General features: G+C 38.7%; 2 protein-coding genes across 2 annotated transcripts; one reads left to right on the forward strand and one right to left on the reverse strand.

The window, feature by feature from the left end:
• Positions 1-4,092: 4,092 nt before the first annotated feature.
• PPP1R3D (protein phosphatase 1 regulatory subunit 3D) lies at positions 4,093-7,639 on the reverse strand. The gene has a single exon (XM_088482802.1). It carries the CDS (start codon positions 7,206-7,208, stop codon positions 6,306-6,308), a length of 903 nt encoding a protein of 300 aa, XP_088338928.1. The 5' UTR covers positions 7,209-7,639; the 3' UTR covers positions 4,093-6,305.
• A 619-nt stretch (positions 7,640-8,258) lies between these two features.
• Positions 8,259-15,265, forward strand: FAM217B (family with sequence similarity 217 member B). The gene is given in 6 exon segments (XM_088482814.1): positions 8,259-8,503; positions 11,094-11,198; positions 11,295-11,336; positions 11,737-11,819; positions 12,770-13,809; positions 13,812-15,265. Coding segments are annotated over 6 exon segments (1,386 nt in total). The 5' UTR covers positions 8,259-8,470; the 3' UTR covers positions 13,895-15,265.
• The last annotated feature ends 493 nt before the right edge of the window (positions 15,266-15,758 follow it).

A 15,758-nucleotide genomic window follows, 5' to 3' on the forward strand; every position in this document is an offset into this window, starting at 1 on the left:
TAAGGGGTGGTGCAGGGATGGACAACATTTCCTGGTCTCGCAAGCTGGCCATCCTGCATCAGTGGATGCTTACGCAGCTGGCCGGCACCGTCCGCAATCGCGTCCACCTCTGTCGCAGTGCTAGGATCGCAAATGCACCTCCTGCTGGATTTGCATATTTGTAAGGACAGAATTGCAAAGCTGCTTGTGTGCAGCTTTGCAATTCCATCTGCTGAATTAGCCTCATAGATACCCAACCTTCGCATCTCTTCTCTTAAGCTGGATACACACTTCTCGATATATATCGTTTGTTTGATCGATGAACGATATATCGCGAGTGCATCATCAGGTATTCACACCCGATATGTCTGTGAACTCCATAGTTCACAAACATATCAGTTGGTCCTGCATCAGCCGATGCAGATATATCTGTACATCTGGCTGTGTGTACGGGTGACCCGCCAATCGCACATACACTGGCTGCAAGGATCGCCAGCAAATTTAAATGCATGCCCAGTTGGAATGTCAGGACATACATATTGAGCGGTTGATATGCAAGTGTGTATAGCTTACAAATCGGCTGCTCAGATGGCTTGCTGGTCTGCTGCATTCTCAGAAAATTAGTACACACAAAGCAGCTATTCTATGGGGGCTATTCAAATGTTCTGCGCACCCCCTGCTGGGCTTCTATACGAATATGCACCCGACGGAGCAATTCAATTGTTTCTCCATTCAGGCGCCCATTAGTATTTAACACGGCTAAGAGCACCAGCTAAACCCATCTAAAGAAGTAGTTAGGGTACCCAAACCACCATTCGGATACCCAAAATAACAGGGTTTGCACACATTTCTTCTCACACCTCAGGAGGCTGCAAGAAGAAATGTCTCCCCTAACCCCCCCTCCCCCCCGGGCGCCCAATCGTATAGACATCCAAAGGGGGCGTCAAAAAATTTGAATTGCCACCATTGTGTGTGCCATTTGGACATATCCTTTACATCTGAAGAGGCAGAACATTCTTATGTAGGCAAAATTGCATGCAGACCTGGACATAAGTGAAGGTTTGCCTGTTAGGAGGCATATAGTTTGCGTTTATTATAGGGCAGGTGCAAATACAAAGTGATAATGATGAACAGTAGTAGTAAACCAGGCACATGTAGATGCAAGATGCATACAACACTCCATATGGGCGAAAATACGCATTTTTCCATACATGTTTCTGTTAAGAAATTTACACTATTTTCTTCCAACTTTGCTTTATCCTGTATAGCAATGTGCTTCTGTGCGGAAGTACAGCTGAAGAGTACAAAAAATGAAAGTAAAGGCTGTGACCCAGTCTTATCAAGCTCAGGGTTAAAGTCCTTTTACAGAATGTAAATGAACATGTGTCAATTCTACTCCTTTCCAGCAATCTCTCTCCTTAAGTTGGGCAAACACTATACAATTTTCTGTCAGATATCTGTCCAATCTGGCTGGTTGGAATGAAAACCTGGTAATGTATGGGAGCAAATGACAGTTGATCATATGGTTTTAAACACTGAAAAAGGACAAAAAATAAATTGCTAAAATTGGTTACGTTTGTATGTTTTAACCAATTTGTCTGAACAACCATTTTTGGCTATTTTCCTATTTTCCAGTGTTTGTGAGCAAATGGACGATTGTCATTTGCTCCCATACATTACCAGGTTTTCATTCCAACCAGCCAGATTGGACAGATATCTGAGAGAAAATTGTATAGTGGATGGCCAGCTTTAGATTGAAATCTAATTTTTGCAGTGCTCTACAAAAGGGCCATTCCATGAAATGTTCCATACATGACCCTGTAAAAAAAATCTGTAGCTGTGTATCTTTTGAGTTTTCAAAATAGGTTGGCAAGTTAAGTTATAGATCTTTCTCATTGGTTTTCTTAAAAAAAATAAAAATAACACAGGCTCTTAATACTAACACAGGCTCTTAATACAAAGAGTTGAGTTGAATTATCAGTTTACTTTATGTCCCATAAGTGACATGAAATGTCCCAAAACTAGGAACTCTACTGTGCCTACTCTGTACGTCTGCAAGGAGTGAACTAATGACACTTGTCTTTATTTCTTCCAGTGCAACCTTCTTACCTGCACATTTTGAGAAATGTGACCTGCATCTCAGCGGTTTGTGCTTTATAAATAGATCCAGAGGTGTTAAATATGTCATTTTAAACATAGCAACAGGTTTCTGTTTGAATATATTTTTCCTGTCCTTTTATTTAATGATGGTCTTTAACTAGTTAATCAGTGGTTCTCGCTACTTGAAACTTCAATTTACTATAAAATTGTATAACGCAACTTATACCTGCATCTTACATTTGTATATCACAACTTACTGTAGATCTGCAACTTACATTTGTGTAATACCATCAGCACATGCAGAGCGGTGTTCTAATATTATATTCAACTTAGAAGGACAATAAGAATTCTGTACAATATATGTGAATATGCTGGTGATCATATTTGAATGCAATTTTTTAATGACCATTTTATGTGGGAGTCTCAATCACCTAATAATAAATACTTCAGAAATTAGATTTTCTTTATTACTTGAATAATTTTATTTTTAAAATATATAAATTTTACACATGTTTGAAACCATCTGGTTAGGAAACGGTGTCTTCCTTTACAACAGAAATGTAAGTTGTGTACTAAAATAAGTAAATACTCCTGTATTGAGGTCATATATGGAGTATGAAAGACTGTTTCCCTTTCATACAGAAGCACTTAAATGTGAAGGCTCTGCATGTATCAAGTTTAAGCTAGGATTCTCTAAAGTTGTTTCCCACTCAGTGTAAAGCTAGGTATACAGATGTCTTCATACATCTCAAAACACCATGCAGTGCGACTTGCCTGGCGTGAGTGAGCCGCCAGGTCCCGTGCTTCTCTGCTAGTGTCGGACATCTTTTTTGTGCCAAAAATGCGTACAAGTAGCAATGAGATGTGACTAGGACGCTCCAGCAGACTGTGCTGATTAAATTGATATGTGACAATTGTATATCTGTATGCACCTGAGTCTGTATATGAACCACAACGGAACTTGGAATGAAAAGAGCTGCGGCTGCTACATTGTAGCACTTCATATACATATTCAGAGACTCTTGTTGCATACACACGGTAGGATATCTATGAACGATAACAATATCGTTCAATGATATATACAGGTTGAGCCTCCCATATCCAAATATTCCAAAATACGGAATATTCCGAAATACGGAATTTTTTTGGCATGACTGAAATAATGAAACCTTTGATTTTTGATGGTTCAATGTACACAAACTGTGTCTAAGGCACAAATTATTAAAAATATTGTATAAAATTACCTTCAGGCTGTGTGTATAAGGTGTATATGAAACATAAATGAATTTCATTTCTGTACACAAACTTTGTTTGAACCACAAAATGAATGAATATATTGTATAAAATTACCTGCAGGCTGTGTGTATAAGGTGTATATAACACATAAATGCATTATGTGTGTTTATTTGGATCCTATTCCCAAGATATTTCATTATGGTATGCAATTATTCCAAAATACGGAATATTCCGTTATCCAAAATACCCCTGGTCCCAAGCATTTTGGATATCGGAGACTCAACCTGTATCGTTCTTTTCGATTATTTTTATGCAATGAACGACCAACGATGCGCACTCCCGCATGAACGATAACGATATCTATGATCGTCCAAACATGCAGGCCAACTTGCACGATATTGTCAACTTTCCCTGTTTAGAGATGTGGCAGGATGACTTCACTGAAAGGTATCTTTGAAAGATATCTTTCAAGTTGTTGGTGGTATAGATCGTACCCTGTGTATGCAGCTTAAGTAATATATCAAACTAATCAGCACAGTCTACTGGTGCGTCCTAGTCGCATCACATTGCAAATTAGAACCATTTTCGGCAAAAACATATGCAAAAAAAAACTGCCCAGCGCTAACACAGTTTCATAGAACCTGGCGCACCAAGAGGCACTATTTAGCGCAAGTGCAGCAAAGATGTATAAGGACACATCTGTACACCATACGATGTAACAATACATCGCGCGTGCTCTACACTGTACAATCTGGTGTACAGCTGCGTGATGTATCATTGCAAACTGCATGTAACAGCACCGCATCATTCATTGCATCGTCCCATCACTATACAATGTGTATGATATATTGTTTCGGTCCTCGTTGGGATGATATCTCTTATGATACATTATATAGTGTGTACCCAGCTTTATACTTTTACAACACAGCAGTTTTCTTGGTTGGAAACTGTGAAATTCCAATAACCCACTAACATATGTATCTTCATAAGGTAATTTTGAAAGACTTGTTTATGTGAACACTTGTGGTGCAGTTATTGGCTGATTGTAGTTAGCTTGGCCTGTGTTTAGCTGAGATTAGGGAAGTACAGAAATAAACTATCTTAAAATTGTTACAGTAAGAAAAATCACATACATAACTTTAAAGTACACCCTTGTATTCGTGCACCAAATGTGTGCTAAGCACACAAAACCCTGAAAGTGGGGAGAAACGAGGTAAATTGGATAAATGTGAGGATTCTGGAAGTACAGAAACCACAGTCTTTCAGCACATTTAAGCTGACCACAATGAGCTGGAAAATGCCAGCACTGATGTAATTATAATAGGAACAATACTTGGGTAGCAGGTGATTTTATTTGTTTTGGTTATTGCATAACAAATTATATAAGATTTATATATTTTATATAGATTTTTTTTCTGTTGTCAAACAAGCAATGGTACTTGGTGTAAGAAAAGTGCATAGTGTGTAACATTTCTTTGTCAGTGCAATATTGTAATACAACATTTGTTAATGTGCCATATGATTAAATATTACTGAAAATCGATACAGGTCAGACTACTACTATATTATGGGTGGAATTCAATTAGCTGTGATAATGTGGTAATTTTTTGTGCGCTAAGTTCTTGCAACCTTCACATGCGAATACTGCTTAAAGCGTCTGTGCACACACCCATTTATAGTGCAATTCAATCCCAAAGTTGGTTGTGAAACGGTATTCGCACAGAAATTCTTCCTACTTTTAACGACGACAAGTATAGGTGAAAATGGGGAAATCTGCCTGTACCCCAAAAAAGGCAAAGTGATATAGGATAACAATACAGAAGTGTATTAGTGGCCCTAATAAAAGTATTTGGGGTTCTTACATTTTGTCAAATGGCTGCTTTATGCATATTTCTAAAACAGCCAAATAATTATAGAAAACAAATTTTTTTTTTTTTGCAAAATAAATGTTCCTTTATAAATTGGGGGTGCATAAAAATGCATATAAGTATAAATATGTCTCATTCAAAGACACTTTAAAAAAACATCAAAATACGCCTCTAACACCACCTGCAATATTATAAACACCTGTCCCATTCATACAGCACCACCATACACCTGTCCCACATCAATTAAACCATTTCTTGCATTTTTCACTCCAATGTCATTATTGGACAAATTATACTAATTAAAAACTTATTCTTACCAAATTAGTCATTAAGGAGGGTGTCGAAGTGGTTCTGAACCAAGTCCAGTAATTTTTAGCTAAAAATAGGGGTTTTGCACAATTTTTCACCTACTCATGAGGTGGTGATAACTTTTGGAGAATTCGCACCCGTGGAAAAGTCGCGGCTAATAGAATTGCTCGAGAAGTACAAATTTGCACGATAAGCGGTTTTTTGTGTGGAAAACCAGCTTATCGCGGCATATTGAATTCCTCCTATGTTTTATACTGTGCATAGTTCAGTTTGATTACACTGTTTGACGTAACTCTCTACACTATCTAGCAGTGAGAACATTATGTATAGTACAGTGATAATGTTATAAACTTATTATTGCTAGCATAAGTCAAGAGACTGGTCCATTTGATTATTTTATCTGAAACACTGGCATCATATATAAACATATATCTTCGGATGAGGCCTATTTTACATATACTTTTTGGTATAGGATTTTTTTTTTTTTTTTTCTATCAAACTTTGGAGCACTACTATTTAGCACACATTGAATATTTAATTAAAGTACATAACCTTCAGCTTCTCTCTTCTTCTTTGTCTGATATGCAACTAAACAAAGCCATTCTATCAGACATTTTCTGAAAATGTAATATACGGCACTCATGTAGAATCAAGTGTAGATACAGATTGCCTGTTTCTTTCCATAGCAAATATGACACAGACAATAATTGTTATCCTCTGCTAGGAGATTGACAACCGTGTACAAACCTGAAAATAGTTTTTATTTTCTTCAGTAATACTGTAGAATCCTGAAACCTAAAGACCATGAATAGTTTATATAAAGTGGATCCAGCTGTGTTCACTGTCTTTTGGCATTTTCAGTGCGTAACTCCTAGATATAAATGTATAGTTTCTTCCATGGTTATTATCCCAGTGATCTTTACCAGCTACCTGGTACCTTATGGCAAACTGTACCATGGGGCAAATTTGTTGAAGAAAAGATGGTAAAGGAATAGCAAATGCAAATACATCTGATTTAAGAAAACTGATGTCTTCACTGTTTTGCCAAACTGCATTCACCTCATAATGGGTTTTCCAGTCTGTGAATGAATATCTAACTGAAACTGATTTCTCAAAGGCAAAATTCAGCACACGAATGGTGCCAGAAATCCCCAGCTCCTCTGAAGTGGAAACTTGCTCCAAACAAACACAATGTTGCTGTAGACGGTCCAAGAAATCATCGCAGTCTGCAGGTTGCTTGAAGTCTGGTTCCAAATATTGGATGGAAACTTCCAAATCTTGGCTACAACACAAATCCGAATTGATAGACAGCCGTGAGAGAACATGAAGGGGGATGGATGGATTGTCACCAGAGTTGAAAACCTTTATCTCAGCCAAATCCAAACCAAGTGAATCTGCAAACCTAACTTTCTGGCACCGAGGCTGGCATTTAGTAACCGTTTTCCTCTCTGGAGAGCTAGGCAGAGATTTAGTTCTGCGGCGCATAATAGGGCGCAGTTCTGGGTCGCAGCTGTTGCACATGGTATTCTCTCTCCGAAGAGGCTGGCTCCATCTGTGCTGTTCATTTATTAACCCAGATTCTTGGCCACCAAATCCTTTTGCCAATTGCACGTTCTGGTAAAGGTTATTAATGTAACTTAAGCTGCGAGGAATACCCAGTTCAGAGTGCTCTTTACGGCAGCCAGGCATTATATAAGGATGCACTGTGTTAGACATGGTATTTTAATGGTGGGATATAAATGCTGTTAGTTCTATGTAATGCATTCAATCCATAATCAGTTCACCTATGTAATTGCTGTCAAACAAGATAGAAACAGCTGATATCTTTTCCCAGGCAACATATGAATAGAATCGATGAAAATCCACATTAATCCTTCATTTAGCAGCAGTGCAGGAGGTCTAATGCACCATTTCCCAAATTCCGGTTTAGAGACAACAGTCAGTTCACACCCCTTTGTATGGGAAGCACTTGAAAAGACATCTGACCTTTATGAATGAACTCTCCCACCTTCACACAGACGGTTCAGACAGCTAACAGCTCCATGAGAGAGTTCTGCGTCAGATAACCAGCACGCATTGTTGTGCAGTAATAGGAACAGATACACAACTGTAATGTCGCACACTCCTGTCTGACAGTGCATTTCCTTTCTGACCTGCAGCAGCAATAGGGGTGGGCATATTGATTTGTGTCAGATGTAGAACGTCCTTGCTGGTGATTGGACCAGTGTTTGCTATGTTCCTGTGCTGGCCCAACCTCTTGAGGTTTTCACCTACTGCTGCAATAAATGGGATCGTGCAAAGATTCAGAACACTGACATCAGAGCTAGGCTAGAATTGCAGTGTCAATAATAAAAATTAGACATTACTGAAACAGACAAGAAATGGTTAATTCTAGTGACTTAAAGCGAGAACGATTTTTGGGAGCATTTGTGCTTTATCTCTGTAATCATCCATGCATTTATGTATGTCTCTATGCATGTGCTCTAAGATGTTTTGCTTAAAAAAACATCAACAGCTGCATACCGAATGCATCTCTTGACATTTTAAAGCTATTTAAGGCTGCTGTCAACGTTACACTTGGGAAATGCAGCATAATATATTGTCTCAGACATACGTGTACAACAGTGCTGGCTTTTTAATGCTAGCCTTAACCCATAATGCTTTGCTTGTATAATGACAGCCCTGTCCCTTTGTGGTTGGAGAGGAGGAGCTATGTGCTGTATTTACTCACCTCACATCAGGAATTTCAACAGTAGCATCAAAACAAATACTGCAAGGGTGATTGTACACAACGGAAAGGAGTAGTGTGTGCATTCTCTGTGTCGATCAACCAGATTGCTGGCAGACGCATTTTATAATTATTTGTACTTATTGAAGGGATTAAGTAGATGCAGTGTAATTTGATTTTTATGAGGCATGGCAAACACTTTTAACAATTCTGTGATATGGTATGAAGTACAAGATTGTCGCTTTCTAAAATGAAAAGGAGCAGACAGCAGAGACATGGTAATGTAAGGATCACAGTCATTTTTAATTACATTGTCTGTCATACAGACCCTTGTATCTGTAATTATCTTTTTTTCAGTTAAGATATTATTGGTTAAACCAATATTACTTTCATATCAAATTCCATGTTTGAAAAATGTTAAATACATATATATTGGCATGGTTTTATGTTCTCAGGGTTATAAGAGTGATTTTAGCAAAACATTTATATTGATTATAAAAATTGATTCCTTTTGTTTTCTGGGTGTATTCTGATTTCTCTTTTCCATGTTTGCTTTGCTTATTGCATTATTGTTACTTTACTGTTATTGCACCACTAAATTTATGGGTCAATCCAATTGTCCGCAATGGATGTGAGTTGCTGTTGCCATGGCGTTAACACGCAACCAGGGCCGGCGATAGGCTTTGCTGCGCCCAGCGCCGTCCTGTATTGCCGCCCCTTCCCTCCTCCACTCCCTCCCCCTGAGCTTACATAATCAAACTAGCGCTGGGAGGGAGGGTGGGCGTTTATTGCGCCCCCCGGATACAACAGCGCTCCGGGCGACGGACCGGCTTGCCCATGCCTAGAGCCTCCACTGCACGCAACGGCACCTGAAATCACACCCATTCCGAACATAAATTTGCACAAATTTGCTCAGAGCCCTATGGGGCTGTGAGCACTTTTATGCGAGTTTGGGCTGCCATAAAGTGCCGCTGTTGCCGCGATTACATGCATATGCGAGATCATAGCGGTTAATTGGATTGAACCCTTAGTGTTGAAAGCATATTTGATCAAATGTATATGTCTGCAATTCAGTTTAGTGTGGAGTTCTCTAGTACAATAAAATGCACATACATATTTACCTTCGTTGTGGCAGTGTTCTGATCCTACTAGTACACCAAATGGTCTCCAGCACTACACTCCTCTAATTACTGCGCATATATATTTACCTTCGTTGTGGCAGTGTTCTGATCCTACTAGTACACCAAATGGTCTCCAGCACTACACTCCTCTAATTACTGCACGTATATATTTACCTTCGTTGTGGCAGTGTTCTGATCCTACTAGTACCACAAATGGTCTCCAGCACTACACTCCTCTAATTACTGCACATATATATTTACCTTCGTTGTGGCAGTGTTCTGATCCTACTAGTACCACAAATGGTCTCCAGCACTACACTCCTCTAATTACTGCACATATATATTTACCTTCGTTGTGGCAGTGTTCTGATCCTACTAGTACACCAAATGGTCTCCAGCACTACACTCCTCTAATTACTGCACGTATATATTTACCTTCGTTGTGGCAGTGTTCTGATCCTACTAGTACACCAAATGGTCTCCAGCACTACACTCCTCTAATTACTGCACATATATATTTACCTTCGTTGTGGCAGTGTTCTGATCCTACTAGTACCCCAAATGGTCTCCAGCACTACACTCCTCTAATTACTGCACATATATATTTACCTTCGTTGTGGCAGTGTTCTGATCCTACTAGTACCACAAATGGTCTCCAGCACTACACTCCTCTAATTACTGCACATATATATTTACCTTCGTTGTGGCAGTGTTCTGATCCTACTAGTACCACAAATGGTCTCCAGCACTACACTCCTCTAATTACTGCACATATATATTTACCTTCGTTGTGGCAGTGTTCTGATCCTACTAGTACCACAAATGGTCTCCAGCACTACACTCCTCTAATTACTGCACGTATATATTTACCTTCGTTGTGGCAGTGTTCTGATCCTACTAGTACCACAAATGGTCTCCAGCACTACACTCCTCTAATTACTGCTTCCCTGATACTGTCAGTAGTATTGCCAGCCTCTGTTAATTTTCCATCAATGCGAATAGAAAGATCACAGGGGAGGGGCAATGACACCTGCTCAACTTGTTGGAAACAGGCTTTCATTTTAGTAGGAAAGAGGACTGTGGATAATTGAATCATTCATGGGAACAGATCAGAGGATTACAGACCTGAAAGGCACAGTAACCCCATTCAGTCTAAAAGCTGTCCATACATTCTGTCAGTGCCTGCTACAACCAATAGTTAAACAGTTAATCTCAAGCACCTATATTGTTGTACATCCTTATCTTATATCTTTATACTGAAGATTCCAGCATTTACTTCCCATATCTCACTGTACCACTCCTCTCTGCTTGTAGGTCAAAGTACTTTACTTCATGAGACAGACACTTTTTTTTTTTTTTTTTTTAAGAGAAGATAATAATAATGGTTGTAAGTGAGGAAAGGGGGTGGCAAAAGGTGCAAACAAAGGCACTATCTCTCACATAAGTGCCTTTACCTGGAAATTGAATTCACCTGCAAAGTTTTCCCAAGGATCGAACATTAAAAATGGGATAATCTTTTTCACAATTACTGTCCTGCACTCAAATCTAAGAGAAAATCTGAACCTAGTCACTTTTAAAGGTTATCTTCCCTTGGAAATTTTGGGTATAGTTTTCTATTAACTCACTTTTGATAGAGACAGGTTACAGACCAGTTGTTATGTTACGCTATGTATTAAACATAAAAGTGGTCTACTAACTGGTTAAATATTTACAAGGGGCATGTAGAAACCTATTTCTACTTGTCATTTCTAGTTGAAAAGGAAGTCTCGTTCTGTCAAATCCACTACTGGCAAACCAGACAGACGTAATCATCCAATGAAGCCTGTGACAAAATCGACATTCAGCCATGCACCTAAGGTAATTTTAGATTTTATATAGGTTCTTAGCTTGTGATTTATTTAAATTAAAATTTTTAGTGTCCTTATTTAAAAATGCATCTTTATAATCCTGTAGGACAGCCATTCTTTATCCACTAGGCATACACCAGAAGAAATTGTGAGTATTTTCTCATTTTAATTTATTCTTCATACATTTCTTTAGATTGTAAACTTTAGTAAGCAGGACCATCTTACCTTGTGTTTAGATTTATTGTTAATTCTTTCATGACATGTTAATTTTGACTCTGAATATGCTTACTTTATATCAGTGGTTCTCAACTCCCGTCCTCAAGTACACTCAACAGGTCATCTTTTCTGGATTTCTTTAATCATGCACAGGTTAGCTGATCTATTTTTCTGTGCCAGTCCTTGACCCATCTGTTTCCACATACATAAATCCTCAAACCATGACCTGTTGAGGGTACTTGAGAACTGGAGTTGGGAACCACTGCTATATATGAACAAATGATCATAATGTCTAAGGTGAAATCTTCTTTTTTTTTTTTTTTTTTTTTTAGGTATTACTGAATACAAGCCAACCTCACTACAAACATTCTGTTAATGAGAAACTGTACACTGATAATCCTAGACTGCTAAAAAGGTACATTCTATTCCCCTCTCTCCTGGTGTCATGTCATGTTACTTAACTGATTGAACATTATTGAGGCATACATTACTTTTGTCATATAATATTCATGAAAGACAGGCCACAAAGCAATTTGTTTCGCTAGTTTATGTACCTGTAATTGGACAGTTGTTTTCTAAGCCATTAATACAGCTCTGGTGTATTGGTCCATGGAGATAATGACCGGAAATTAATTGTTTTATGCTATTGTGTGAACAGTGCAGGGCACATTAACAATGTAAATTGTAATCGGAACCAATGCATGTGTTTACTTTTTTATTAGACAATGTTTACTTACAATGTGAATCTGAAATAAGACCTGGATGATCCAGGTTTACTGACGACAGACTTGTCAAAGTCTTGAGAAATAATAGTAATTATGCTGTATTGTTTTACATACTGTATAGATGATGCCTCCAAAAGTGTCATGAATAGATAGTGTAGTGGTAATATAGGCGAAATAATATCGCATTTCCGTGCTTATAAGGTTGGGAAAAAGGCAACATTTGAGTTCAGCAGTTTGCTGTCTGTTTTTACGCTTTATATAAATTGCAGGAGAGAAAATAAAAATGAGCTCAAGTTCTTTGCAGGTCTTTCTTATTAACAAAATAGAACTTGGATCCCGTACTTTTTTTTTTTAAGGTCTAAAGCTGGTTTCCAAATTCAAACAGTTTTGCTAAATACTACATTGCTTTTTTTCCCTTATATTAGCAGGATAGACAATTTTGTTTTTGATGCCCTGGCATAAAACACAGCCTCAAGTATTAATTCTATAGTCTGTTGGTGCCTTGACACTTCTTGATATACAGGGGTGTGAATACTTTATTAACATTTACATATATAGAGCCAGCATTTTCCATTGCGCTTGGAATTGAAATGATCGTACATGTACTTATTACTGTAAACTGCCTGTGTGTTTTCTGCAGAGTGGCTGTTTGTCCAGCAAAATGTACTGTACAGAAAGTGAAAAAGGAGCCATTAGCAGAATGTTGTCAGGGCAGCCAACTTCAAAATGACACCTTTACTTCAAGAACTGAACTGCAAAGTATTTCCAAAGCTGCAGAACGTGACTTGCTGCAACCTGTTTATTTAAATGATCAGCAAGAATTAGCTGGGACCCTAAGTAACAAGTCATCCCATGAGAATGTGAAAGGCTCTATATATGAAAGGGAATCTTTGGAGAAACTATTCCTGGACTTTGAATCAGTTGGATTCAGAAAAGAAGATGAGGACAGTGCCAGTGACCTTTCTGATTCAGAGCGACTACCCATCCCACCATCCCCCTTTACACCTCCAGAGCTCAATCTGCGAGCAGAAGAGATCAAGCCTGGATATTTCAGCCATTATGTAGAGAATAACTGCAAAGGTTATGATTATCCAGATTTTCTCCCTCCACCATACAGCTCCTGGAACCTTAGCCAGGTCTCCATATTTGTAAACAAGGAAAAGAAGAATTCATTGCAATCAACAGAATCAGGTTTTTTAGATAAATATGTTGAACGTCTTCTCCATTTAGAATGGCTTCAAATGTTAACTGTGCAAACTGAAAATGCAAAAACAGCCAAGTTCAGACCTCAGACTGCTCCTGGCATGAGTCGCAATGGGAAATCGCCAAGAAAAAGCACATCTTGGCACAGTCCAGTGCCCAGGAAACAGATATCTCATCCAGATAATATTTCCAAAAGGATTTCTGGACAAGATAAAAATGGTCACAAACAATATCTTCACCGTGAGAGCCCTGATCCAACATGTGCTTGCAAGAACAGCCCAAACCCTCCTGGAACAGTCGAGGTACCTGGCGATATGCGACATGTCAGAAAAAAAACATTAATACCAAATTGTCAGCAATCAAAAAATCTGTGCATAATTGGAACTAATTCAAAGATCCAGAGTGCTGGCAACATTAGACCTCAAAAACAAAGCTCTCATTCCAGGTATACAGAAAGCACCCCAAAGCTGACAAAATCCCACAAACAATTTACAGTAGAACAAAACGTAACTGCAAACACAGTGAGACATCCCACTATAAAGTAAAACCAAAGGATATATAATTTTGTTTTTGCTCCCCGAACACTTTTGTAAACATTCTGATGCAAGTATGTTAACTTGTGTATGTAACAAATGAGGTAGTGGCGCTCGTTAAATAGCAGCTGTAGGAGGAGAGTGTTAAACTCCTCAAAGATAGTATATAACTGAAACAAAGTAACAGCGCTAATGGATGGAAAGATATTTTAAATAAATGTAAATCATATACACATGGCTTGGTCAAAATGAACACAAATTAATAGGAACGTCTAAAAACATAAATATGAAAGATAAAATGTGCAATATTGCAATAGGGATTGGCCCCACAACACTATAATGAGTCACTGAGTCCAGTATCAAGTGAATAGCCGGTGAAAGTCCCAGTAAGAGGAGTACATTACCAAGTGGGTACTGTAGCAGGAAGTCCTTGCATACAAAGTAAGTCCTTTAACTTGGATAAGCTGTTGCCATATAGCGGTTGACTCCAAATTCCTGGTCCGGAAAATTCAATAAGTGTCCTCCAAGTGCTCTGGTATGTGGGGGTCCGTATGAAGGCTCAACGCCTTTCCGTGCGGAAGTATCCCGCACCTTCGTCAGGAGCAAGGAGTATTTGTACTAATGTGTCCTCATACATCCAGCCTTCATACGCCACACAGCGCATCTTGCCAGTCGTGAGTGAGCCGCCAGGTGCCGCGAGACTCTGCTAGCGCTGGGCGTCTTTTTTTTAACGAAAATATGATGCGATTTGGACGCACCAGCAGACTGTGCTGATTAAGTTGATATTCGACACTTGTGTATCTGTGTGCACCTCAGTCTTTATATGAAGTACAACAGAACTTGGGATGAAAAAAGCTGTGTCCGCTACACTGTAGCACTTTGTATACAGTTTCAGGGTCTCAGTCACACACAGATATCCAAATGTCGCATATCAAATTAAAAAGGCGCCCGGCACTAGCACAGTCTTATGGGACCTGGCGTGCCGAGAGGGGCTTTTTGGCGTGACTGCAGCAAAGACGTGTAAGGACACATCTGTATCTCGCACGTACAATATGTATACTAAACCCTAATAATAGTGTATGGATGCTACTTGGTTTTAGTAGTAAATGTGAAAATCACATTATCATATCTTTACACAGCATAATGTGACAAAAGGTAATACATTTGGTTATTACGGACTCGTTTCCACCACCAGCTAATTGGGACTTTAAATCCAGATTCTACAGCTAAGGAATATAGGAGCCAATTATCTGCGAAGGATCTTCTTTGCTTATGGGACTCTACCTGGCACAAGGACTGGTATCTTTTCTCCCATATTCTTTGCTGGACATTATTTGCAATCAGTCTTGATAGCACTTCTTCGCTTACACCTATGGAATAGTGACCACTTATAGACATTATTTTATCTATTGCATATATTATTGTCTGAAATTTGAATGTTTATTAAAATTTATCATATATTTGAAGTTTTGAAGTTCACAGAGAGTAATTTATACATTTTAATGTATCACCACAGTGCTAATCTGTTTTTTTTGTAGTTCATGCTTACACCTATACTTATGTTGCATCTCCATGAGGCATGCTATGCTTACAGAATCATGGGGTAGATGTATTCTAGCGGCACAAATCATGTCGCTATAACGCTCCTGCATTGCCACTTTTCCGAGGCGAAGCAGGAAGCACTAACGATCAGATGTAAGAACATCTCATCTGCCGGAGTGGGGGAATGAAAACACCCCACTCTGGCGATCCCCGGCTGAGCCTAAACATTGTTTTTAGAGAGTAGTGTAATGGAATATAGCAGTATTGACCTCTGGATTTCTGATAAGCTTAACATATCAGTTATTTTAAGTGTATAATCTAGTCTATAGAGATCAGTTACAAAACAATTAT

This window comes from Taudactylus pleione, unplaced genomic scaffold, assembly GCF_031769625.1.
Source record: "Taudactylus pleione unplaced genomic scaffold, aTauple2 ptg000018l, whole genome shotgun sequence".
Classification (NCBI taxonomy): Eukaryota; Metazoa; Chordata; class Amphibia; order Anura; family Myobatrachidae; genus Taudactylus; species Taudactylus pleione.

Bases quoted from the DNA above. Each gene is read 5' to 3' on its own strand.
- PPP1R3D (XM_088482802.1), bottom strand. From the start codon at position 7,208: ATGTCTAACACAGTGCATCCTTATATAATGCCTGGCTGCCGTAAAGAG.